The sequence below is a fragment of the Dendrobates tinctorius genome, unplaced genomic scaffold, assembly GCF_039654945.1.
Source record: "Dendrobates tinctorius isolate UK_male_01 unplaced genomic scaffold, ASM3965494v1 ptg000138l, whole genome shotgun sequence".
NCBI lineage: Eukaryota > Metazoa > Chordata > Amphibia > Anura > Dendrobatidae > Dendrobates > Dendrobates tinctorius.
Window position 1 is genome coordinate 21,086,145 of NW_027361806.1, and position 27,657 is coordinate 21,113,801.

At 40.6% G+C, this 27,657-nt stretch overlaps 1 protein-coding gene across 3 annotated transcripts in view; it reads left to right on the plus strand.

Moving 5' to 3' along the window:
* The window catches only part of TNNI3K (TNNI3 interacting kinase), a 217,588-nt gene that overhangs the window by 83,765 nt on the left and 106,166 nt on the right, over window positions 1-27,657 (plus strand). For all 3 annotated transcript variants that reach the window (XM_073544789.1, XM_073544790.1, XM_073544791.1), the window contains exons 9-18: window positions 2,158-2,302; window positions 2,623-2,727; window positions 3,254-3,348; window positions 4,367-4,516; window positions 4,946-5,032; window positions 6,800-6,856; window positions 10,454-10,546; window positions 10,633-10,690; window positions 12,412-12,606; window positions 14,523-14,627. In XM_073544789.1, the coding sequence (XP_073400890.1) occupies window positions 2,158-2,302; window positions 2,623-2,727; window positions 3,254-3,348; window positions 4,367-4,516; window positions 4,946-5,032; window positions 6,800-6,856; window positions 10,454-10,546; window positions 10,633-10,690; window positions 12,412-12,606; window positions 14,523-14,627 (1,090 nt within the window). The remainder of the gene's footprint in view (window positions 1-2,157; window positions 2,303-2,622; window positions 2,728-3,253; window positions 3,349-4,366; window positions 4,517-4,945; window positions 5,033-6,799; window positions 6,857-10,453; window positions 10,547-10,632; window positions 10,691-12,411; window positions 12,607-14,522; window positions 14,628-27,657) is intronic.

Consider the following 27,657-nt stretch of genomic DNA (forward strand, 5'->3'; position numbering starts at 1 on the left):
GACATTGCTGCTTCTGAATTCTCACAACTAATGCTCTGCACACTTTTAGGATTCTCCCTTGCCGATGTACAGTCATGTCAGCACAAGTATGTGATTTATATACCTCTGGCCACATTCCGACTAGACGTGCCCGGCCTCGCTCCGTTCATATTCATTGAGTGAGGCCACACATGTCTAGTCAGCATGTGACCGCATGTATGTAAATTACCGGCACGAGAGAATCCTGACAGCGTTCAGTGAGCACTGTGAGAATTCAGAAGTCTGCAGTCACATAGAATGTCTGCAGACTCAGCACAAACCTGGACAACCCCTTTAATGTTCCTAACAAATAAAAACATGAGAACAAGTCAGTAGCACAAATAACATTTACATCCAGGTACCTTATAGATGATGTCTCTGGAGTCGTTCTCCTTTTCTTCTTCTTGTCCAAACCCCATGATGAGTTTTCTCATCCACAGCCGTCTCTGCAGACTTCCATCTTCTCCGGTCTTCTGCAGCAAATCTCCACACGATCCCCTTAAAGATAGAAGTGTTATTATAATGCCCCTAAATACAAATATCTACAATATACTGTCTCCTCATATATTTACCCCCTCACTCTCTATACTGTCTGCTCACACATACCCCTGACTCCCCATACTGTGTCCACATACATTAACCCGTTCGCTCGCCATACTGTCTGCACCCAACCCCCATACTGTTTCCTCATACATACTGTGTCCTCAAATCTCCCTACACACATTAAATCCCCCCATCCCCACTCCAAATCCCTCACACACATTAAATAACCCCCCATCTACACTCCAAATCCCTCAGACACATTAAATACCCCCCCATCCACACTGCAAATCCCTCACACACATTAAATAACCCCCCATCCCCACTCCCAAATCCCCCCCACACATTATGTACCCTCCACTCCAAATCCCATCCCTACTCATTAACCCCCCAAACAATAACCCCCAACCCCACTCATTAATTCCATCCCCACTCATTAACCCCCCGTCCATACTCCCAAATCCCCCAACACATTATGTACCCCCCCACTCCAAATCCCCCACACATTAACCCCCATCCCCACTCATTAACCCCCCACACATTAATTCCATCCCCACTCATTAACCCTCCACAAATTAATTCCATCCCCACTCAATAACCCCCATCCCCACTCATTAACCCCCCACACATTAACCCCATCCCCACTCTTTACCCCCCACACTGTAACCCCCATCCCCACTCTTTACCCCCCACACAGTAACCCCCATCCCCACTTATTAACCCCACTACACATTAACCCCATCCCCAATCATTAACCCTCCCACTCATTAACCCCCATCCCCACTCATTATCCCCCACACATTAACCCCATCCCCACTCTTTAACCCCCCCACACATTAATCCTCATCCCCATATTAACCTCATCTCCACTCATTAACCCCCCCCACTCATTAACCCCCATCGCCACACATTAACACCCCCCATCTTCGGTGGTTTCTTCAGCTCCACATTGGAGCACACTTACCACCAGCGCTGAGCGTTCACTCTGGGCGCCGGGGAGTGACGTCAGCAGCGTGATCACATGACATGTCACGCTGCTGACGTCGCTCTGGCCCGGCGGTCAGAGCTGCAATTGTACTGGCGTCTATACAGACGCCAGTACAATTGTTCCCTGGGAGCCGGTACGCGCACCTTCTCTGCGCCAGCTGTCAGCTTGACAGCTGACACAGAGAACCGCCGACTCTCAGGCCAGGGGGGGCGGCAGAACGCAGCCGCCGGGGAGGACACTGCGGACCGCTGCATTAGGCGGCCCGACTGCGCCCCCTGCCGGCTGCGCCCGGGGCAACTGCCCCGGCTGCCCCCCCTAGATACGCCCCTGGCTATGATAACGTATTGAATTTCTATTAACTAGCTGAGGTCAGGGTGGGCACCGATCTGCACATCCCCCCGGGACGTCAGTCAGCTGGTATTGCTGTGACGGAGCAGCTACTAATTGACAAATTATTTCAGTTCTTCCATATTATAAGGGATCTGTCATCAGCAGCTTGTTGATTGTTTCCAAGTATTTTTTATATTTTATAAAGAGAAAAAATAAGATGGAAAGTGTCTGTTCTACAGATGAGACTTAGACCTGGGGGTAATAAAGCTTCTTTTCCATAGTCAACGCCCAGGATAATGAAGATCACGTGCCGCTGCATTTCTGCTCACGGTTCGGGCACCATGAAATTGTCAGATACCTTCTGCAGGATAACGCTGACGTGCAGCCCCACGTGGTGAATATATACGGGGACACAGCCCTACACCTGTGAGTATCCAGGACCACCAGGCATGGGCCCCACCTGCTGTAGGGGCATGGTCTGCAAAAAAGGGTCCCAAGATCAGTGTCAGACGGGGACCCCACATCTATGGAAAAGACTTGTCCATGATGTAATGGGGTCTTGGGCGGGTTATGGGGTCACGGACGGGTCCTCTGCTCGGCCAGTTTGAACGGAAAGCATAAAATATCTGGTTTCTTCCTCCTCTTCTTGGGGTAGGAGGGTCCAGGAGGACGAAGCCAACCTGAGCCGGGGCCCCGTACACTGCACAAGGGGCCACCTCCGGATGATGTTTCTCTCTTTCCTACAGCGCCTGTTACAATGGAAAGTTCCAGGTCGTGAAGGAATTGATTGAGTTGTCTGGTCCGGAGAGTCTGAGCAAGGAGAACATCTTCAGCGAAACGGCGTTCCATAGGTAATAGAAAGCCAAAGTCACAGATAATATGCAATATGGCGTAGATGGTGTAACGTGTGATACATGGTAACAGAAACCAAACAGTAGGGTAAAAATCTTTTTCTCAGGAGCACAGGAAACATGGTGGGAGACTAGCAATGCTCTGCTCTATCCGCTCTGCGATCATGTGCAGAACCTACCACCCCATAACTATATAGAGTCACATCCTATGAGGCAAAGTTCACTCCTGCGTTTTGTTAATTCCGTTTTTTTTTTTGCTCCGTCATTGAGGCAGAACAATAATACTATGGTCAGTGCCAGAACCGTCACAGGGTGGAAGCCCATTGAGTGCCGTCACGGTGTCCGCCATAGAGCCGCACGCTGCTGTGTTTGTGGCGGAGTCTGTGCTGCCTCCAGCGCAGGTGTGAACCGGTGCGAAGCTTTGAGGCGATAGACTGTGGTACCATGACATGTTTTGGGCTTGTTGCTTGGCTTCCAGCAGTGGACCTTGTGCCGTCGTGATGATATTTTCTGGGTTTCTCCACAGCGCCTGCACATACGGCAAAAATCTGGAGCTGATAAAATTCCTTCTTGATCAAAATGTCCTAAACATCAATCACCAGGGAAGAGACGGACACACAGGTAAGACGATGAGGCCGCGGCGGACACAGACAGAAGACCCCGGTGCAAGGACGATATTTGGGCCCTCTGCAGTCTAATAACTCATCATAGTGCACAATGCAACTTGCTTTGGAGGGGATAGTGGCCCCCGCACCTCTTGGGCCCCGTACGGCTGCACAGGTTGCACATTGATATGTCCGCCCCTGCGCTGAGGAGCTTTTCCTGCAGCTTTGTCCTCTCCCTCCTGCACCGATCACAAGGATGCGCGCCGGGGCCGGTCAGCTGCAGCTTCCTTCACTTCGGTAACCTAAGGGCAGCTATATGGTTACCTGGGGGGGCTGCATGTCAGAAGTTTTGATCTTTGGGAAACTGGGTGCTAAGACCCCCACCGACCACTAAAACGGGGGGGGCAGGGCAGGAGCAATGGAGAAAGTGGATAACAATTTGGGAAAGTTTTGGCAACTTGGGCAAAAAAATTTCCTTTCCTTTCCCAGACATAAGACTGGTAGAAGTGTTAAGAGCTGGTTGAGCAGGTGTCCTAAGACGTTCTCCGAGGCCTCCAGTATGGCTGACAATGGTTACAACCTTCCCTCCACAGTTGGGAAGTGCAGCTCCGGTGTCATAACGCTGCTTCTGGTGAAATACTTTGCAGACTACAGGAGAGTTTTCTGACTGATGGCAGAGAGGTACTTTAAGGGTTTCCCATGATCTGGCACCGGGTAGCAATTAATTTGGATTAAGAAACGTTAATGTCTTGGAATGACGGATGTTTCCGTCCTTCCCGCTCTCCCAGCGCTTACAATTCTTCCATCCTCTCTTTCTTATGGCTTCATTTTTGTTTGGAGCTGATCATTCTTCTCGGCTGGCAGGATAAGCACCGGCCTGTTGGTTGTAATAAAATGAAATCATCTTGTCCTTTCAGCACTTGGTAATTTTCGGCATAACATATTTCCCCAGGAAGAATATCACTCCCGGCTTTATGATTATTGGCTGTACTTCTATTGTGTTCATGTATCGCAGGCGACGTCCTCTCTTGCAGGATTGCACTGCGCGTGCTACCACGGACACATCCGCCTGGTTCAGTTCCTGCTCGACAACGGCGCCGACATGAATCTAGTCGCCAGTGATCCCAGCAGATCGAGCGGCGAAAAAGATGAGCAGACGTGTCTAATGTGGGCTTACGAGAAAGGTAACGGTTCAGTGCGAGCCCCTAGTCCCCCGTAACTGCATGTAATGAAATTCCCCTCCAGATTCCAATTTTGTAACCAATTTTACGTCTGTGAAATAGGAGTTTAATTTTACACCAGACACAGAATTTGTAAGTGGGAGCTGTTATGACACCAAATACCGTGACGTCACGCGAGTCATCGTCTGTGATACTTTGTATCATTTACTAACAACATTCTGTGACAATGTTGCTCCTTGGTTCTTGGTTCTCGGCACCGTTTGTGGCACAGATCACAATGTCACCGGGCTGCTTTGCCGCACGTAGAACCAGTTTACTTTTGTGATGATTCTGTTCAGTTTTTACTCCAGATCTCTTCTACCTTCTGCTCACAAAATGCATTAACCCATAGAATGAATCTAAGAGTCCAGTGTTGCTGTGCTCCTTCTCCAGGTCATGACGGCATCGTTACCCTGCTGAAGCATTACAAGCGTCCGCAGGAGGAGTCCCCCTGTAACGAATACTCGCAGCCCGGCGGAGGTAGCGAACAATCAGATGTTTAATTACAGTCCTGAGCAGCCGGAGCGCAGAAACGGCCGCAGGCTCCTGGGGGGACGGTAATGGCATTCTGCACGCAGAGTACATCCATGACGATGGGTGATTGCTGTTTAAAAAGCGTTAGGAAGATTTTTTTTTGGTTTTTATGTAAAGAAATTTTAAAGTTTTGTCCATTTTATTTTTTAAATCTCAGTGCAACTTTTCTGTGTGTGTAGGTATAAAAGTATTTAGTAGAGATGAGCCAATCGATTCGAAGCAGACCGATCTCGTGTCGAATTGTTGGGAAATTCTCTGCTGGACCCATCGAATTTGACCTCTTTTGCAAATCACCACAAAGATGCCGGTCATTATTATACACAAAGTAAAAGATGACAGAAGGAACACGTGACGTCAGAACTTCCCCATGATACCTTGTAGATATCATGTCACATAGAATAATGCAGCCAATCAGGAGGGGCGATCATGTACCATATAAAAGCCGAGGCCGGGAACGCAGCAGCCAAATTGTGGATAGTGAGAGGACGTCACAGCTCAGCCATAGAGATAGGAAGAGAAGGCCATAAAGCACTGAATAAACTATACAGACAGCAATGATAAACCGTTACCCTTGGCCTTATAGGTTGAGGTCACACGGTCATTACCTAGGCTGTTTACATTGTGTTTATTACAGTCCTAGCAGACGTCAGAGTGTTCTGTGTTTTCTGGCCAATCGCAGGCTTTGAAGTACTTGCAATTTTTTTGAAAAATTTTATTTTGGTGGGAAAAAGTCCACAAAACTGCTGAATTAGAATTTTAAAAGATTTGTTAATCTCTAATATATAATGTGATAATATAGAAAGATAAAGGGCTAGTAGTAATATTCCTAGCGGTTGAGCCATAAATTATATACTTATATACTTAAAGGGAGCCTATCGGCAGGATTTCACCCCTCAAACTATTAGTATGTACATGTAGCTCTTTCAAAGACAAATCCAGCGATATCTGTACGTGGCCGATCTGTTCCTCCATTACTGAGAAATCAGGGTTTGAATTGATATGCAAATGAGGCAGAAGAGCTATAGTAGATCTGACGCCTCCGTCACTCCAGCTCTAGCCCCACCCAGTGCCGCCTGCTCCTGCTTCACTGACGGCCTCTCTGCTGTGTGACTTCAGACAAAGGAGCTGTCAATCAAACAGGAGCTGGGAAACAGCAGGTGTAGCGGAGTTGTAGACCATGAGGGTGCAGAGTAGACTCACTGAGGTTCAAAGGTAGAACTGGAAGAACGGCACAAATGACTCTCTGACATGCCAGAGCTGAGTTTGTCCAGAAATTCACTGCAGAGCTGACAGTGGCATAGCAGAGCTGACTATGCAATGGAGTCCAATGACAGTGCTGTGACAGATGTAGCAGAGCTGAGTTAGTTCTTAGTTCAGTATGATGGTGAAGGATCATAAACACTACCCAACCGAATACTCAGGCGGTGTGCAGCCACCAGAGCCTGATAATGTGGCTGGAGAGGGGGACAAGAGACCCAATGGAAGCAGATGGAGGATGAAGTGATTGACTTGTTGAGTAGCGGCTTGGTAATAGAGATGGGACTAGGGATGGCGCTAATCAATGTGCTAAATGCTTTAATATTGTGACAGAGCCTTCCCGCCACGTCTGTGTCCGGCTGTCGGCTCCACGGCCGGTTCTGTGTAGAAGGATAAAGTTATTATTGCGCTTCTCTTACATCTCATCGGTGGTAACATTCTCTGTTTGGGTCTTAGATGGCTCCTACGTGTCCGTCCCATCTCCTCTGGGGAAGATTAAAAGCATGACAAAAGGTACTGGAAGAAAGTTCTTGGGACTATTGTAAGTTCAGAAAAACAATTTTCATATATCCTGCGTAATCCTGAGGAATATTGTAGGGGTCCGAGGGAACCACAGCTTTGGATCAGAGTGATTGCAGGAGCCTCTCTCGCTCTTGAGGACCAGTCCAGTCCTGCATTATTACACACACCAGCCCATTGATGTGAATGGACATCATGTAATTCTTCATCTCACCTGTGGTTGCGCTGCAGGGAACACTTACCATCAGATTTCCCTACAGATCACAGCTGATCACATCTCCAACTGTGAATATTGTTTTGTTTCTAGGATACAATTAATATCATAATATTTCTATGCGTCAAGCTTCATTTTATTGTTACGGATCTCCTAATCGCCTCCTTCCCTTCATGCAGCTATAATGCTATGTTACTTTATGACTTCCTTCAGCCACCAGTAGAGGGAGCTCACTACATATTAATGTATACAGCTGTTACAGAGCTCAATGGGAAATCCATGTTGTGTTAGCTCCCCCTAGTGGCAAAATGTATATTTCAATCCTATATCTATGTAGTGGATTTAAAGCTGTATAACCATAAAACTAAGCTCCGAACACATAAAGATAATATATAGAATGAATCAACATATAATTTTATACCTGAAGAAGGAAATGATGTTACAAATCGGAGTTACCCTTTAAATTCCGAAACCCAAACGCACTTTTGCTCACCCTCTGATTTTATGCGCCAGGGTTTTTTTTTTCTTTTTAATCATTATTATTTGTATCCCCGAGTGCTAATATCTTTCTATATATGGAAATAAATGGTTAATTCCTTGCAGTTGATTCTAAGTGTACGGTATTCAGGTTGAAGGGAAGTTTCCTCCGGATTAATCTTCCAAGAACGACTCTCCATCGACAAATGCTCTTAATCCTCCGCGGCATAAATATTCTATCAGCCCATTCCAAACAGATTGTCATTAAATGTTCCCTGCAACAGATGCACTTAAAAAATAAATCGCCCAAAAAAACCACATTGATAGATATAACATGGGCAAAATTCCAGTCTGGGGAGAGCGCTCAGAAAACCGCACTTAAAGGGGAAAATGCTTTTTATTAAAGGGCTGTTCTCTGGAATAATTCAAGGAAATAAATCTGGAAGGATCCCAGTAGTTACAGTAACAAACCATGAAGACTGGTTAACCCCTTCACAACCAGGGAAATTTTCTTTTTTGGGATTTTGTTTTTCTTTCCTCCGTCTCCTATTTTTCCAACCCCATCACGTGACGTTTACAGGACGAGTTGTAATTTTTAATGACTCCATTAATTTTACTATAAAATTTTACTAAACAAAAGGGAAAGAAAAATTCCAAAGGAGATGAAATGTTCAAAAATAAATACAGTTCCGCCATTTTTTGGGGGGTTTTCTTACCGCATTCATTGTGTGGTAAAAATGACCTGATCACTTGATTCTCCAGGTCCGTGCGATTTACATTGATACCAAATTTGTGTCGGTTTTGTTTTTATATTTTAGGCTGGTTACACATTAGCGTTTTTTTGCGCAGCGCATCGTGCGCATGGTCTAGCGTTTGTATGCGTTTTCGCGAGCATGCGTTTTTTTAAGGTGTGCGCCGAGGCGCGCCAGACGCAACCTGTTGCATTTTTGCGTCCATCCAATGGCATCAAAAAACGCGTGCGCACGGAATGCGACAAAATAACGCATTACAGTCTATGGGAACGCAGGCGTGCGCATGGACATGCGTACGCCTGCGTTCGAAAACGCATGCGTTTTAAGAGTTAACATGGCTAGAAACTGCTTAAAACGCATGCGCCAAAAAAACGCAAACGCATGCAAAATGCATGATGTGTTTTTTGCATGCGTTTCTAGTGCGCACGAAGCGCAGCACTAAAAAATGCTAATGTGAAAGTAGCCTAAGTGATCACAAAAAATTCCGAACTGTGTAAAACGAGTTTGTCTCGTGTCACTTCCTCACGAGACCCCGAACATTTTTCCATTTTTTTTTCTAGAGGGATCTCTTTGGGCGGCGTTTATTTCATGCGCTGAGCTGATGACTTCCATTGGTTACATTTTAGGGTTTCGATCTCCTTCCTTTTATTTCATTTTTTGGGAGGGCGTGCAGTGTCCGAAAAACAACAGTTCTGACATTTTTTTGTTTTCTTCTTGCTTTTCAGGGTTTACCGTACAGATAGAATAGCTTTCAATTGTGATCGATTGGATTTTTGTGGATGTGACGATTCCGAATATGTGTTTTATTTTTTTTTTATGTATTTTTTTTTTTTGGGGTGGGGGGGGAGGAGATGATTCAAACTTTTTTTTTTTTTCTTTTGTGTTTTTTTTTTAATTTTTTTATTTTACATTTTTTTGTATTACTTTTCTCTTTAGGTCTGGAATGTTGGAGTCTTTGCATTATATATTGCAGCAATTACTGCAGTATATTGTGAAATTATCAATCTCCTGGGCTTCATGGGAGGACAACGATGACAGCTACTGATCCACACACTGTGATTGTGCTGTTTGGGGGAGGGGGGCAATGGGAGCCGGAATCAAGGTCCCACCGTGATCATGTACCAATGAAGTGCCAATGGCCATCAGATTTAGGTGACCTTTTTTTTGCCTATTCCCCATGAGCTGTCTTGGAGAAAAATTAAAATTCATAGAGACAGAAAGTGGACGTATCACCCTCACATTGATCAAATGGGAGAGATGAAACTTCAAACCCCATTTAAAGTAGGGACATCCTGCAGTGACCAGGTAATTACATGAGATCAGCTATGACAACTAGACACCAAGACTGGAATTCATTTATTCAGATGAGGAGAAGTACACTACCGAGGCAAAAATCTCCTTTGTTCAAAGACCTGTTCCCCAGATGTTTTGGAGCCAGTGGTCATTGATATTTAGATTTTCATCAATCTGATATTTATGGGTGTTATATTTTTTGCATCGCAGTGAAGGGACAAACCTAACGCATTCACTCACATCACCACAAGACCATTCTAACCCCTCCAGCTTAATATTAGTCATATTGATGATGCTATCCATGCCATGCTTCATCTTTATAGAGAGGTAAAACAGTGACAAGAAACATGATGACATTATTTACTGCCGGGGACCTCTAGGGATGAAGATATCCCATTGGCTGCTGTAAGTCCATGATAACCCTAAGGAGTCAGAGCTCATAAACAAGAAGTGTTGTCATGGGGAACAGACCCAAAACTTTTCTTTGTAACTTCCCCATTTAAAAACTGAAGACAATAGAAATACAAACTAGATAATCTTTCTTACATTTTCCCCTGGCACTGTAGTGGGCTACCAAGGTCTCCTCCAGCGTTAACGCTTTCCTCCCTGGACCCTGCAGTCATAAATTATGACGCCTATATACTATAGTGCTACTTATTTGCATTGCAGGTTTGCCCACAGCAGCAGACGCCAACACAAGACCCCCATATCAGCTTTTTCTTCTAGGGGGTGCATGCAGGGTCTGTCCCCTTTAATGCCTCTCCTTTGTATTCTATGTAGTAATCAGATAATTGCTCCATTTTCATTCACAGGCGTTTCACTACTTTATCTTATTTTTTTGTTATTTTCTTGCAGAGAAGGCCGACGTCCTCCTCCTGCGCGCCGGCCTGCCATCGCACTTTCACCTTCAGATGTCAGAAATTGAATTTCACGAAATAATTGGCTCAGGTGTGAGAAGCGTCGCCGGCCGCGGCCTCTGAAGAACCGTTAATTATTGAGCCGGAGCAGTTACCAATCCTTTGATATTTTCATAGGGTCGTTTGGAAAAGTATACAAAGGAAGATGCAGAAATAAAATCGTCGCCGTTAAGAGGTGAAAAGTCTCCGAAGTTTATTACAGTCCCACATTACGGCTAATGAAGGAAACGAGCAGAAAATGATATTTCTTCATTATCAAAGTTCTTCATTTAAATGATAGTTTTATTGTTGCTGCAATACAGCCGTCTCCGTGCAGCAGTCACACAAGTGACGGATTATCGGATATGACGGATTATTGGACGGTTTCAGAACAATTAAACCCAGATGTTTTTTTCTAATCTGTTATTTCCTGATTTTAAGAGATTTATTTACCATACATGATTATGGGGGGTCCATTGTGCTGCCAGAGCTTCTGTTAACAATATTACTAGATCTGCTTTAAGATAGTTACATGATGAATCGTACCTGATTATGGGGGGAGTGTTGTGGGCATCATTGTGCAGTGTGGGAGGAGGAGGTGAGCTGTGACCTCTATAGTGAATGGTGGATCCTGTGTTTTCAGCTGTATATAGAGATGTTATCAGTCAGTATACAGGAGGAGGAGGTGAGCTGTGACATCACCTATTGTGAATTGTGGATCCTGTGTTATAGACTGTATATAGAGGTATTATCAGTAATTGTATAGGAGGAGGCGGTGAGCTGTGACCTCTATAGTGAATGGTGGATCCTGTGTTTTCAGCTGTATATAGAGATGTTATCAGTCAGTATACAGGAGGAGGAGGTGAGCTGTGACATCACCTATTGTGAATGGTGGATCTTGTGTTATCTACTGTATATAGAGGTGTTATTAGTCATTGTACAGGAGGAGGAGGAGGTGAGCTGTGACATCACCTATTGTGAATGGTGAGTTCTGTGTTATCTACTGTATGAGGAGATGTTATCAGTCATTGTACAGGAGGAGGTGAGCTGTGACATCACCTATTGTGAATGGTGAGTTATGTGTTTTCAGCTGTATATAGAGATGTTATCAGTCATTGTACAGGAGGAGGAGGATGTGAGCTGTGACATCACCTATTGTGAATGGTGGATCCTGTGTTATCTACTGTATATAGAGGTATTATCAGTCATTGTATAGGAGGAGGAGGTGAGCTGTGGCATAACCTACAGTGAATGGTGGATCTTGTGTTATCTACTGTATATAAAGATGTTATCAGTCATTGTACAGGAGGAGGAGGAGGTGGTGAGCTGTGACCTCTGATGTGAATGGTGAGTCCTGTGTTATCTACTTTTATATAGAGGTGTTATCAGTCATTGTACTGGAGGGGAGGGGAGGAGGTGAGCTGTGACATCACCTATAGTGAATGATGGATCCTGTGTTATCAATCATTGTACAAGAGGAGGAGACCTGTGATATCTATTGTGAATGGTGGATCCTGTGTTATCTACTGTATATTATATAGAGGTGTTATCAGTCATTGTACAGGAGGAGGAGGTGAGCTGTGACATCACCTATTGTGAATGGTGAAATCTGTGTTATCTACTGTATATAGAGGAGCTATCAGAAATTGCAATTCTGTCTGTGATGATAGCTGCTGAGACTGCTGAAAAGTGAACTGTACAGGAGGCAAAAGTTTAAGATTTCATAGTGATATGAAAAATTAACAAAAATATCACCAAATTGTAAAATATACATCTAAAATACTAGTTTAGCTTAAACAAAGGTCTATTTCTGATGACACATTTTCTACAACAATTCTTTTCTGCCTTTGTGGTGATGATGGGGTTTTGTTATTTACTTCGGTTCTTTCCTTCTTATTCTTCCCTCGTTTCTCTTAGATACAGAGCCAACACCTACTGTTCCAAATCCGACGTGGACATGTTCTGCCGGGAGGTCTCCATCCTGTGTCGCCTCAATCACCCCTGCGTCATCCAGTTTGTGGGGGCTTGTCTGGACGACCCCAGTCAGTTTGCAATTGTTACTCAATACGTCTCGGGAGGGTCTTTGTTTTCACTTCTGCATGAGCAGAAAAGGTAATTTATATGGAAGATGATGACTATGACACCTTCCAGCAGACCGACAGCGGATGATTTCTGCAGCTTCATGTGCAGTCACACACGTCCCATTGGGCTCCATAATAAATCTGTCTACAGATAGCTCTTCAGCTCCCTCTAGTGGTGGGTGCAGGCAGACACAATTGTATCTTACACCTCAGGGATTTGGGGCTCTTTTTTGTAGTGCAAAATCTAAGATCTGGGGGCCACGATTCATCAAACAGTTTACCCCAAAATTCTGTTGTAAAACTGCGTTAATGTTGCAAAATATTTGCGCAAATCAAAATTTCACAGCCATTTGCAACTTTTGATATTTTTACACCAGATCTGAAAAAGATTTGAAAACTTCACATAACTGGGAAGGGACAGGGCGACACCCGACACATTTGGCATAATTTAGACCGCAGAAGAACCGTAAATTTCCCCTGAGATGTACTCCAGACATTGACTAACATCACATATCTGGCGGCGACTCTTAGTAAGTTTGTCGCATTTACCTCCAGCGTTCCCGTCATTACGGCTGGCGTGCAGAATGCCTGTCACAAAAAATCAGGTTATAAATCAGCCCACATGTATCCGTGTATTTGCACTTATTATTGAATTGAGTCTGATTCATTATTACATTTGTGGCTTTTTTTTGTTTTACTTTCTTGTTTTACCATTTTTCATTTGCGCTTTATTATTCTTTTAATTTGCACCTTTTTTTAAGCTCTGTTTTCTATCTGTTCATCTGTTTGATTCTTCATCATTGAGGCTGAGGTTTGAGGTTCTCAAATATTTTCGCATGATTTATCAATTGCGACTTTTTAAAAAAACGACAAACTTTTGGGCAAATGTCCTCCAGTCCCCACCCTAGGGTCATTGCATGTGCGCCTGAATTTTTTTTAGGATTTATAATGCAGGTAAGGAGGGAAATGTTACTTTTTAAAGACCGTTTTACTGTAAGCAGTGCTGCAAAAAATGTAATCAGATCTTATGCAACCTTTTGATACATTGGATTACTCTAGATTTGTATCTTTGATCTTTACTCGAGTGAGAGCGCACAAAAAGTTTATTAATTGTGTCTAAGTGGCAGAATACATACTTATCAACATTTCTGCTGGATTAACAGGGATGTTTAAGTCTTGTCCCAGCTGCGACCTTTCCAGTAGTACCTACTATGGGGTGGAGGATTACATAAACTTCACCCCTTTCAGTTTGAAACACTCCAACTTGCATCTTTTTAGCACCAACAAACTGATTGAATCTGATTAATAAATGCATGCCGACATCATAGTAAATGAACATTGTACAGGGTTTGATAAAACTTTAATTTCTGCTTTCTTCTCTCCCCCAATACCATGATGAAAATGCTGTTTTACCTGCCAAGTTCATGCTCTTTTACAAGCTGCTTTGAACTGCTGCTCTAGCAAGAGTCTGTAAAACACCATTTACAAGCATTCTTGCTGCGTAAGCTTCTCTGCGCCTTTCCCCCATGCTCAGATAGGAAGAGTGTCTGTCTGTAAATTGTGTCTTTACAGATTCTTGTTAGAGCAGCAGTTCAAAGCAGCTTGTAATGAGCATGAACTAGGCAGTTAAAAAAACAGCTCTTTCAGTATAATTTTTTTTAAAAGTCTAGTTACTCTATAAATTTAAAAAAAAAATGTAAAAAGTAAACATTTTACTTTCATGCAAGGTGAAGGAAAGCAGGGGATTTGGATTTCTGTGGCAGAAAAGTGAGTTTTGTAGCTTAGAAATGTGAGTGTGTAATAGAAGTGAGCAGCCAGCAGGGGGCAGATATTTTCTCACACCCCATTTATGCTTATTTTCTGCGCTCATGTTATTTATCAATATATAGTTAAGTGCGAGGACGTTCTATAAGGAATGTGATTGTTTTTATTGCATTTTTGCTGCAGGAATCTTGACTTGCAATCAAAGTTGATTATTGCTGTGGATGTCGCCAAAGGCATGGAATATCTTCACAACCTGACCTACCCCATCATCCACCGGGATCTGAACAGGTAGCCAGGGGCAATGCCTTCTGATTGATTATAAGCTGTGAAGTGTCATAAATATGAGATTCATTGCAAGGTGCCATATGAGAGAATCTCCCGCATCCCCTCCCCCCCGACAGAGTTTATATGGATAATATAATCCTTGCAGACATGATATACAGAGTTATTACTGTTTATATTACTCCATGTGAATATAGTGCGTACAGGCACTTGAGAAGCAGCGGTGCAGTAAGAGGTGTTACCCAGCGTCGGGTGTTGAAGACTGCTCTCATCATTCTCCCCTGCTCTGCTGGCGATCAGCATGAGCAGGGGAGAATGTTGAGAGTTGTATTCAACTGATAGCAGCAAAAGCATGTGGTGGCTGATGGGAGTATTTTTTTTTTTTTTTTTAAACCGACATGGGTTCCTCTGCATTTTTCATAACCAGCCTGGCAAAACTGACAGCTGAGGGCTGCAACCCTCAGCTATCAGCTTCAGCAAGGCTGGCTATCAAGAATAGAGGGGTCCCCATGCTGTTTTTTTTAAATTATTTAAATAATTTAAAAAAAAAAAACGACATTGGGTCTCCTATTTTTGACAACCAGCCAAGCTAAAGCAGACAGCTGGGGGCTGGTATTCTAAGGCTGTTAAGGGGCCAAGGATATTGGCTCCCCTCAGTCTAAAAATAACAGCCCGCAGCTGCCCAGAAAAGTTACATTTATTAGATGCGCCAATTCTGGCACTTTGCCCTGCTCTTCCCACTTGCCCTGTAGCGGTGACACGTGGGGTTCATATTTGTGGGGTTGATGTCACCTTTCTATTGTCAGGTGACATCAAGCCCATGGCTTAGTAATGGAGAGTTGTCTATATGACACTTATCCATTACTAATCCTATAGTTGTATTGTAAATAAAGACACAGTCAGAATAAAGTCTTTTATTTGAAATAACGCTAAACACAGTTTTCCATTTTTTTTTAAAAATAACAGTTATACTCACCAAACGCCTAATTCCACCGAATCCCTGGTACATTGTAATAAAACATAGTTAAATTAATACATAATTAATTAAAAAAACAACAATATCCGTCACCTGTCCGTCGTTCTGTCCCACGCCATAATCCATGTCTGGGTATTAATAGTTTTCAACGTGGACAATGCCAAGATGCAACTGTCCAGGCTGAGAACCACTGGCTGGGGGACCGGGAGGGTAATATCCATGACTGAGAATACCAGTCCCCAGCTGTCTGCTTTATCTTGGCTGGTTTACAAAAATGTGGGGACCCCACATCATGTTTTAAAATTATTTACTGAAATCATTTAAAAAAAAAAATGAAGTGGGGACCCCACTATTTTTGATAACCAGATTTCCTAAAGCCTAGCAGGGTATCAAAACACAGGGGAATCCCCACCATTTTTATTTATAGCGCTGGTGGCAGCTGATGAATACTCCCATCATCTGCCGCCTGCTCTCGCTGTCATTAGTCAAATACAACACTCAACATTGTCCTCTGCTCGCGCTGATGACAGGCAGAGCAGGGGACAGCGATGTGCACGGTCTTCAACACCCTGAGAACCATTTTTACCCAAGAACAAATGATGCAAAGAGGATGATGACTCGGACATTCTGTCCTTACTGTTAAAGGGAATCTGTCACCGGAAGTTGGCGGCCTATGTAAATGCTCTGTGTCCGATCCGATGGACGGTGTTTCTTCTCCTTTCTCCACCCCATGTGAGGCCCCCATCCGCGATCTTTGCCGTAATAGAGAAGTTCAACTCCATAGTTCGCGCGTGCGCAAAGCAATCTTGCTTCGCACATGCGCAGTATGCTTTGCCCAACTGTGGGCAAAGCCTAAAATCATTACTGCGCATGCGCCGGTAAACTATGTCCCGGAACACCGCAAAATACTTCCGGGACATAGTGTAGCGGCGCGTGCGCAGTAATGATTTTCGGCTTTGACCGCAGTTGGGCAAAGCATACTGCGCATGTGCGAAGCAAGATTGCTTTGCGCACGCGCGAACTATGGAGTTGAACTTTTCTTCTTATACCGGCAAAGATCGCGGACGGGGGCCACGGATGGGGCGGAGAAAGAAGAAGAAACACCGCCCATCGGACCGGACACAGACCATTTACATAGGCCGCCAGCTCCCGGTGACAGATTCCCTTTAAAGTGAACGTTTTTATATAACGGCTACAATATAATAGCACAGTATCTGGTAATGCATAGTATAGCGCCATCAGTTTTCTTTGTTTTGTCTTGTAATATTCCTTGATATATTTGACTCCATTCTTCACAATGGTTCACAAATTTTGAGCAAAATAAAAAGTCTCTTTATTTTTGTCTTTAATCTTTTTTGCAACATTTTAGCGCCCCAAAAAAAAGTTTAACGTTCCCCTAAAATGTCACAAACAAATCAAGCTTACATTAAAATAACGTGCTTCATGCCAAAGAGGAACAAGAGAACATTTATGCAAAAGACTTAAACGATGTATCAGCCGGAAACTCCAAAGAAACAACAGGAGAGCACATAAAATAGACTTTAATAAAGGTGCAAATTAGAATAAGAAATTAGGCGCAATTAAAAACGATCAAAATAAACACCAAAAACTGGACAAAAAAAAAAAGGCAAAAACACAGCATCACCGCTGCATCAGAAAGCAGTTGGCAGCTTTGTAGCATTTTATGGGGGATTTCCATGTGGAATGTTTGATGTCCGTTTTGCTTGTGACTTTTCCCGACGTTCTGCACGATGTGTGATCCATGCGGCGTCTCTTGGTATGTAGCACTTCGGTCCAGGAATGTGATTCCGGCTTTTACCCTTCAATCTTCTTCTACACTGAGAACTGCAACTTTTTAAAAAGTCACAAATCATAAATCTGTCACTTTTCCTCCCATGTTTCCAAAGTAGAAAATATAGCAAATTTCTTAGCAAAACGAGTTCACAAAATTTGTGACTTTTTAATGTCACCATAACATGCAGAAAAGGCGTTAAAAAAAACTCCCCCATTATGCTGTAATCCATAAGATGTCTGCTGCCTGTCAGTGTATGGACGAGAATCACAAGACTTTCTATTATCTGACAGACAACAGAGATCTTAAAATAAAAGTATTTAAAAAGTTCTGAAACTTTATATTTAGGGGTTATTATATCTAAAAGTTAAACCTTATATGTTTATAGGGGATCATTTACTTATTACTGAGCACTGGAACCCCCTCCATCTTGTCTATGGGTTGTGTCTGAAATTGCAGCTCAGCCTCATTGAAGTGAATGGTGCTGAGCTGTAATACCGCTTACAGCCTGTGTACAGAGTGGCGCTGTTTCCCTTATCGGGTAGGAGTTTGATAAGATTTCCTTCTTAAAAAATATAAATAAAAAACGACCCATTATCTCGTGTATCACGCTATGTAAGCACAGCGCGCCCCACGCACCGGCCCTGTGATAATTACGTAGGCTCCGTATTACTTTGTGTAGGTTAATTACCTTGTACCACTTAGAATTGGATTTTCTCATACACATGATATAAGTAATTATTTCTAACCTGAGACCTCAAGTGGCGAGGGTTAAACATCGCCTTAATTAAAAGTTAATGTCTAGTTAAGTCGCCGTGTCTGATTCCAATCTATGGAGCTGCATCACGGAAAGTGGCGGAGGCATTCTGCATCTCGATGAGCGCGGTGTCCGGGGTACAACGCCTACAATGAATGTGCAGAAGTGGGACGCCGGGTCATTTCTAGCCATATTCTGTATGAACATGGACCCTTTATCTGCAGTAACCCCCATCATGTGCATTGGCGAGGTTATTGCCTTTGGCTCCATCTACATTTCACTTCACATCTTACTGACTGCAGATGGCGCTGTTGCTAACACTAGAACAATTCAATGTCAGCGATAGCAGCATGCAAGTGAGCTCTATCCCAACCTGACTACTGCCCCCTAGTGGAGGACGCTGCCATATAAATCAGTCCATGTACAGCGCCTTGCAGCGTGACCCAGGCATACTTGTAAGCCATCTGCGGACAGCTGTTTCGGGAGGCTTGTCCCCATCAGTACACAGCAGGACTCGCCCCACAGAAAGAGAAGCTGTTTTTGCATCTGCTGTAAGGTACTGGATTTCCTTAAGGAGTCTCAGGTGTGTATTAATGCACCATGGGAATATAAAAGTGACCCTAATTTTAGACGACTAATTCCTGTTCATTACAAAAGACTTTACAGCAGTCTCGCTATCCTCAAAGGCATAATTACACTGACTGATAAGTGACTGATAACACCTTTATATGCAGTACATGACACAGGATCCAACATTCATAATAGGTGATGTCACAGGTCACCTCCTCCTCCTCCTGTACAATGACTGATAATGCCTCTATATACAGTAGATAACACAGGATCCACCATTCACAATAGGTGATGTCACAGCTCACCTCCTACTCCTCCTGTACAATGACTGATAACTCCTCTATATACAGTAGATAACAGGATCCACCATTCACAATAGGTGATGTCACAGCTCACCTCCCCCTTCTGTAAAATGACTGATAACACCTCTATATACAGTAGATAACACAGGATCCATCATTCACAATAGGTGGTGTCACAGCTCATCTCCACCTCCTGTACAATGACTGATAACACCTCTATATACAGTAGATAATACAGGATCCACCATTCACAATAGGTGATGTCACAGCTCACCTCCTCCTCCTGTACAATGACTGATAACACCTCTATATACAGTAGATAACACAGGATCCACCATTCACAATAGGTGATGTCACAGCTCTCCTGCTCCTCCTCCCTTCACAATGGCCTGTGCACATACTCATTAAAAACTCCAGTATTGCTGCTAATGTTCATGTCTTACACTACTACATGAAGTGTAGATAAGGCTATATTCACATGTGGCGTTTTTGCAGCGGTTTTTTATATGCAGATTTTCTACTGCATTTCACAGGACCAGCAAAGTCTGAGATTTCAGAAATCTCCTGCACACACCTTGGTTTTTGCAAAATGCAGCTTGTCGCTTCTTTCAGCATTTTTCACCCATTGACAGCGATGGGTGCTGTAGAAAAAGCAGGTATCGGGGTTTGCTGCAATTTTTCTGCCAAAACCTGATGAAGTTGAATTAGAATTTTTTTATGCTCTAAACTTTATCAGCACAAGAGACAATGGACCCTGAAAACCATGGAGTAAAAAAACACCGCAAAAAATGTGGCAAACACTCAGCAAAACCTGCAAAAACACAAGGTGTGAACACGGCCTCATCCCTCCGTATATTGTCCAGAGAGGCTGTGTGTAACATGTCCTCCCAGGAGTCCTCGCCCTGCTCCTGGGGTCGTTGTAGATGACGTGACTATTTTGTACGCGAGTTCATGTGTCACAGTGTCCGACCTGTGATACCGCCCCGCCTGCCATCACATAAGGCAGCCCCCGCGGGGGACAGACCCCTCTACATACAGTGATCTGCACCCTATGCAGCGCACTGAGACCCCCCGAGTCCTGAAAAACAAAGGGGATATTGGCGCAGAGTTTGCTCAGAGGCCAACCCTAAGGACATGATCAGCACCGAGACCGAGCGTCGTCTGCTCCCGCTAATGGCGATCACGGGGTGGTGTTGGATCTGCTCTTCTAATGATAAACGCACCTGCCGGAACAATACCGCAATCCTACAACACAAAGCGACATTGTGACCGACTATTCATGCGGGAGAATCTGCAACTCAATCTATACAATGTCTGATCCCAGGAATCAATCAGAAGATCGTGAGGATAAGAACAATTCTACTCACAGTTGTCTTACATTATTGTAAATAGGGGCAGTATTATAGTAGTTATATTCTTCTACATAGGGGCAGTATTATAGTAGTTATATTCTTGTATATAGGGGGCAGTATTATAGTAGTTATATTCTTGTACATAGGGGCAGTATTATAGTAGTTATATTCTTGTACATAGGGGGCAGTATTATAGTAGTTATATTCTTGTACATAGGGGCAGTATTATAGTAGTTATATTCTTGTACATAGGAGGCAGTATTATAGTAGTTATATTCTTGTACATAAGGAGCAGTATTATAGTAGTTATATTCTTGTACATAGGGGCAATATTATAGTAGTTATATTCTTGTACATAGGAGCAGTATTATAGTAGTTATATTCTTGTACATAGGGGGCAGTATTATAGTAGTTATATTCCTGTACATAGGGGCAGTATTATAGTAGTTATATATTCTTGTACATAGGGGCAGTATTATAGTAGTTATATTCTTGTACATAGCAGCAGTATTATAGTAGTTATATTCTTGTATATAGGGAGCAGTATTATAGTAGTTATATTCTTGTATATAGGGAGCAATATTATAGTAGTTATATTCTTGTACATAGCAGCAGTATTATAGTAGTTATAGTCTTGTACATGGGGGCAGTATTATAGTAGTTATATTCTTGTACATAGGGACAGTATTATAGTAGTTATAGTCTTGTATATAGGGGCAGTATTATAGTAGTTATATTCTTGTATATAGGGGCAGTATTATAGTAGTTATATTCTTGTACATAGCAGCAGTATTATAGTAGTTATAGTCTTGTACATGGGGGCAGTATTATAGTAGTTATATTCTTGTACATAGGGACAGTATTATAGTAGTTATAGTCTTGTATATAGGGGCAGTATTATAGTAGTTATATTCTTGTATATAGGGGCAGTATTATAGTAGTTATATTCTTGTACATAGGAGCAGTATTATAGTAGTTATATTCTTGTACATAGGGAGCAGTATTATAGTAGTTATATTCTTGTACATAGGGGGCAGTATTATAGTAGTTATATTCTTGTACATAGGGAGCAGTATTATAGTAGTTATATTCTTCTACATAGGGGCAGTATTATAGTAGTTATATTCTTGTACATAGGGAGCAGTATTATAGTAGTTATATTCTTCTACATAGGGGCAGTATTATAGTAGTTATATTCTTGTACATAGGGGGCAGTATTATAGTAGTTATATTCTTGTACATAGGAGGCAGTATTATAGTAGTTATATTCTTGTACATAGGGAGCAGTATTATAGTAGTTATATTCTTGTACATAGAGGCAATATTATAGTAGTTATATTCTTGTACATAGGGGCAATATTATAGTAGTTATATTCTTGTACATAGGAGCAGTATTATAGTAGTTATATTCTTGTACATAGGGGGCAGTATTATAGTAGTTATATTCCTGTACATAGGGGCAGTATTATAGTAGTTATATATTCTTGTACATAGGGGCAGTATTATAGTAGTTATATTCTTGTACATAGCAGCAGTATTATAGTAATTATATTCTTGTATATAGGGAGCAGTATTATAGTAGTTATAGTCTTGTACATGGGGGCAGTATTATAGTAGTTATATTCTTGTACATAGGGACAGTATTATAGTAGTTATAGTCTTGTATATAGGGGCAGTATTATAGTAGTTATATTCTTGTATATAGGGGCAGTATTATAGTAGTTATATTCTTGTACATAGGAGCAGTATTATAGTAGTTATATTCTTGTACATAGGAGCAGTATTATAGTAGTTATATTCTTGTACATAGGGGCAGTATTATAGTAGTTATATTCTTGTATATAGGGGGCAGTATTATAGTAGTTATATTCTTGTACATAGGGGGCAGTATTATAGTAGTTATATTCTTGTACATAGAGGCAGTATTATAGTAGTTATATTCTTGTACATAGGGGGCAGTATTATAGTAGTTATATTCTTGTACATAGGAGCAGTATTATAGTAGTTACTGTATATTCTTGTACATAGGGGAAGTATTATAGTAGTTATATTCTTGTACATAGGGGGCAGTATTATAGTAGTTATATTCTTATACATAGGGGCAGTATTATAGTAGTTATATTCATGTACATAGGGGGCAGTATTATAGTAGTTATATTCTTGTACATAGGGGCAGTATCATAGTAGTTATATTCTTGTACATAGGGGGCAGTATTATAGTAGTTATATTCTTGTACATAGGAGCAGTATTATAGTAGTTATATTCTTGTACATAGGGGAAGTATTATAGTAGTTATATTCTTGTACATAGGGGGCAGTATTATAGTAGTTATATTCTTGTACATAGGGGGCAGTATTATAGTAGTTATATTCTTGTACATAGGGGCAGTATTATAGTAGTTATATTTTTGTACATAGGGGCAGTATTATAGTAGTTATATTCTTGTACATAGGGGCAGTATTATAGTAGTTATATTCTTGTACATAGGGGGCAGTATTATAGTAGTTATACTCTTGTACATTGGAGCAGTATTATAGCAGTTATATTCTTGTACATAGAGGCAGTATTATAGTAGTTATATTCTTGTACATTGGAGCAGTATTATAGTAGTTATATTCTTGTACATAGGGGGCAGTATTATAGTAGTTATATTCTTGTACATAGGAGCAGTATTATAGTAGTTATATTCTTGTACATAGGGGCAGTATTATAGTAGTTATATTCTTGTATATAGGGGGCAGTATTATAGTAGTTATATTCTTGTACATAGGGAGCAGTATTATAGTAGTTATATTCTTGTACATAGGGGGCAGTATTATAGTAGTTATATTCTTGTACATAGGGAGCAGTATTATAGTAGTTATATTCTTCTACATAGGGGCAGTATTATAGTAGTTATATTCTTGTACATAGGGAGCAGTATTATAGTAGTTATATTCTTCTACATAGGGGCAGTATTATAGTAGTTATATTCTTGTACATAGGGGGCAGTATTATAGTAGTTATATTCTTGTACATAGGAGGCAGTATTATAGTAGTTATATTCTTGTACATAGGGAGCAGTATTATAGTAGTTATATTCTTGTACATAGAGGCAATATTATAGTAGTTATATTCTTGTACATAGGGGCAATATTATAGTAGTTATATTCTTGTACATAGGAGCAGTATTATAGTAGTTATATTCTTGTACATAGGGGGCAGTATTATAGTAGTTATATTCCTGTACATAGGGGCAGTATTATAGTAGTTATATATTCTTGTACATAGGGGCAGTATTATAGTAGTTATATTCTTGTACATAGCAGCAGTATTATAGTAATTATATTCTTGTATATAGGGAGCAGTATTATAGTAATTATATTCTTGTACATAGAGGCAGTATTATAGTAGTTATATTCTTGTACATGGGGGCAGTATTATAGTAGTTATATTCTTGTACATAGGGACAGTATTATAGTAGTTATAGTCTTGTATATAGGGGCAGTATTATAGTAGTTATATTCTTGTATATAGGGGCAGTATTATAGTAGTTATATTCTTGTACATAGGAGCAGTATTATAGTAGTTATATTCTTGTACATAGGAGCAGTATTATAGTAGTTATATTCTTGTACATAGGGGCAGTATTATAGTAGTTATATTCTTGTATATAGGGGGCAGTATTATAGTAGTTATATTCTTGTACATAGGGGGCAGTATTATAGTAGTTATATTCTTGTACATAGAGGCAGTATTATAGTAGTTATATTCTTGTACATAGGGGCAGTATTATAGTAGTTATATTCTTGTACATAGGAGCAGTATTATAGTAGTTACTGTATATTCTTGTACATAGGGGAAGTATTATAGTAGTTATATTCTTGTACATAGGGGGCAGTATTATAGTAGTTATATTCTTATACATAGGGGCAGTATTATAGTAGTTATATTCATGTACATAGGGGGCAGTATTATAGTAGTTATATTCTTGTACATAGGGGCAGTATCATAGTAGTTATATTCTTGTACATAGGGGGCAGTATTATAGTAGTTATATTCTTGTACATAGGAGCAGTATTATAGTAGTTATATTCTTGTACATAGGGGAAGTATTATAGTAGTTATATTCTTGTACATAGGGGGCAGTATTATAGTAGTTATATTCTTGTACATAGGGGGCAGTATTATAGTAGTTATATTCTTGTACATAGGGGCAGTATTATAGTAGTTATATTTTTGTACATAGGGGCAGTATTATAGTAGTTATATTCTTGTACATAGGGGCAGTATTATAGTAGTTATATTCTTGTACATAGGGGGCAGTATTATAGTAGTTATACTCTTGTACATTGGAGCAGTATTATAGCAGTTATATTCTTGTACATAGAGGCAGTATTATAGTAGTTATATTCTTGTACATTGGAGCAGTATTATAGTAGTTATATTCTTGTACATAGGGACAGTATTATAGTAGTTATATTCTTGTACATAGGGGCAGTATTATAGTAGTTACATTATGGTACATAGGGGGAAATATTATAGTAGTTACTGTATATTCTTGTACATAGGGGGCAGTATTATAGTAGTTATATTCGTGTATATAGGAGCAGTATTATAGTAGTTATATTCTTATACATACCAGCAGTATTATAGTAGTTATATTCTTGTACATAGAGGGCAGTATTATAGTAGTTATATTCTTGTACATAGGGGGCAGTATTATAGTAGTTATATTTTTGTACAAAGGAGCAGTATTATAGTAGTTATATTCTTGTACATTGGGGGCAGTATTATAGTAGTTATATTGTTGTACATAGGAGCAGTAATATAGTAGTTATATTCTTGTACATAGGGGGCAGTATTATAGTAGTTATATTCTTGTACATAGGGGCAGTATTATAGTAGTTTTATTCTTGTACATAGGAACAGTATTATATTAGTTATGTTCCTGTACATAGGGGCAGTATTATAGTAGTTATATTCTTGTACATAGGGGCAGTATTATAGTAGTTTTATTCTTGTACATAGGGGGCAGTATTATAGTAGTTATATTCTTGTACATAGGGGCAGTATTATAGTAGTTAGTAGTTATATTCTTGTACATAGGAACAGTATTATATTAGTTATGTTCCTGTACATAGGGGCAGTATTATAGTAGTTTTATTCTTGTACATAGGGGCAGTATTATAGTAGTTATATTCTTGTACATAGGGGCAGTATTATAGTAGTTTTATTCTTGTACATAGGGGCAGTATTATAGTAGTTTTATTCTTGTACATAGGGGCAGTATTATAGTAGTTTTATTCTTGTACATAGGGGGCAGTATTATAGTAGTTTTATTCTTGTACATAGGGGCAGTATTATAGTAGTTATATTCTTGTACATAGGGGCAGTATTATAGTAGTTATTTTCCTGTACATAGGGGCAGTATTATAGTAGTTATATTCTTGTACATATGAGCAGTATTATAGTAGTTATATTCTTGTACATAGAGGCAGTATTATAGTAGTTATATTCTTGTACATAGGGGCAGTATTATAGTAGATATATTCTTGTACATAGGAGCAGTATTATAGTAGTTATATTCTTGTACATAGGGGCAGTATTATAGTAGTTATATTCTTGTACATAGGGGCAGTATTATAGTAGTTATTTTCTTGTACATAGGGGCAGTATTATAGTAGTTATATTCTTGTACATAGGGGCAGTATTATAGTAGTTATATTCTTGTACATAGGGGCAGTATTATAGTAGTTATATTCTTGTACATAGGAGCAGTATTATAGTAGTTATATTCTTGTACATAGGGGGCAGTATTATAGTAGTTATATTCTTGTACATAGGAGCAGTATTATAGTAGTTATATTCTTGTACATAGGGGGCAGTATTATAGTAGTTATATTCTTGTACATAGGGGCAGTATTATAGTAGTTATATTCTTGTACATAGGGGCAGTATTATAGTAGTTATATTCTTGTACATAGGAGCAGAATTATAGTAGTTATATTCTTGTACATAGGGGGCAGTATTATAGTAGTTATATTCTTGTACATAGGGGGCAGTATTATAGTAGTTATATTCTTGTACATAGGAGCAGTATTATAGTAGTTATATTCCTGTACATAGGGGCAGTATTATAGTAGTTATATTCTTGTACATAGGGGAAGTATTATAGTAGTTATATTCTTGTACATAGGAGCAGTATTATAGTAGTTATATTCTTGTACATAGGGGCAGTATTATAGTAGTTATATTCTTGTACATAGGGGGCAGTATTATAGTAGTTATATTCTTGTACATAGGAGCAGTATTATAGTAGTTATATTCCTGTACATAGGGGCAGTATTATAGTAGTTATATTCCTGTACATAGGGGCAGTATTATAGTAGTTATATTCTTGTACATAGGGACAGTATTATAGTAGTTATATTCCTGTACATAGGGGCAGTATTATAGTAGTTATATTCTTGTACATAGGGGCAGTATTATAGTAGTTATATTCTTGTACATAGGGGCAGTATTATAGTAGTTATATTCTTGTACATAGGGGCAGTATTACAGTAGGTATTTTTGTAGGTAGCAGAATATTAATATTCTCTTTAGTGTACAGTTAATTTCTCTATTTTACAGGTTTCATCGACTATTAGATTAATGTATTGGTGAACAGGAGGCCACAATGAGCAGAAAACAAAGATTCTTCCAAAACCTGAAATTTGTGTTGAGTGAAATTCCTATATTTTATATTTTCATGTATTTTCCTTAGATCTTACTGCTCCATTGATGTTAATCTAAATTGTGACTAGAATGGTTCGTTATATTCCGGCGGTGGTGTTCGCTTATTACAGATTGTAACCGTTTTGCTTAATAACAATTCCTCATCTGTGTGGCGCAGACACCAACACAATTTCCCATTTCCATTTGTTATGCGTCCGTAGCTTAAATACTTCATTTTTTTTTCCTTTTTTCTTGAATGTTTCTAACCTTCTGATTCTGTACGGATCAATTCCGCCTGTATGAACAATTACATTTTTTTCATTCCTTCTCTGCTTTATTTGCTGTATCATTTAGTATTTTATAGGCTTTATTGTTTCCCGAGCTTAGGAGGCACATTTGTTTTATCGTCTGCTGTAGAATATGTACTGGCTAAGCAGTAGCACTCGCAATGGGACGCTCTCAAGTAATAAGCCTCCACGTGTGAATCGCTTTATGTCCCCATAAGGTTTCGCAGCATAAAAAGCGTCTTACTGGTGAGATTTCTTCATTTGTGGTGGGAGGGAGAACTTTTACCATTACATTTCCAGTAA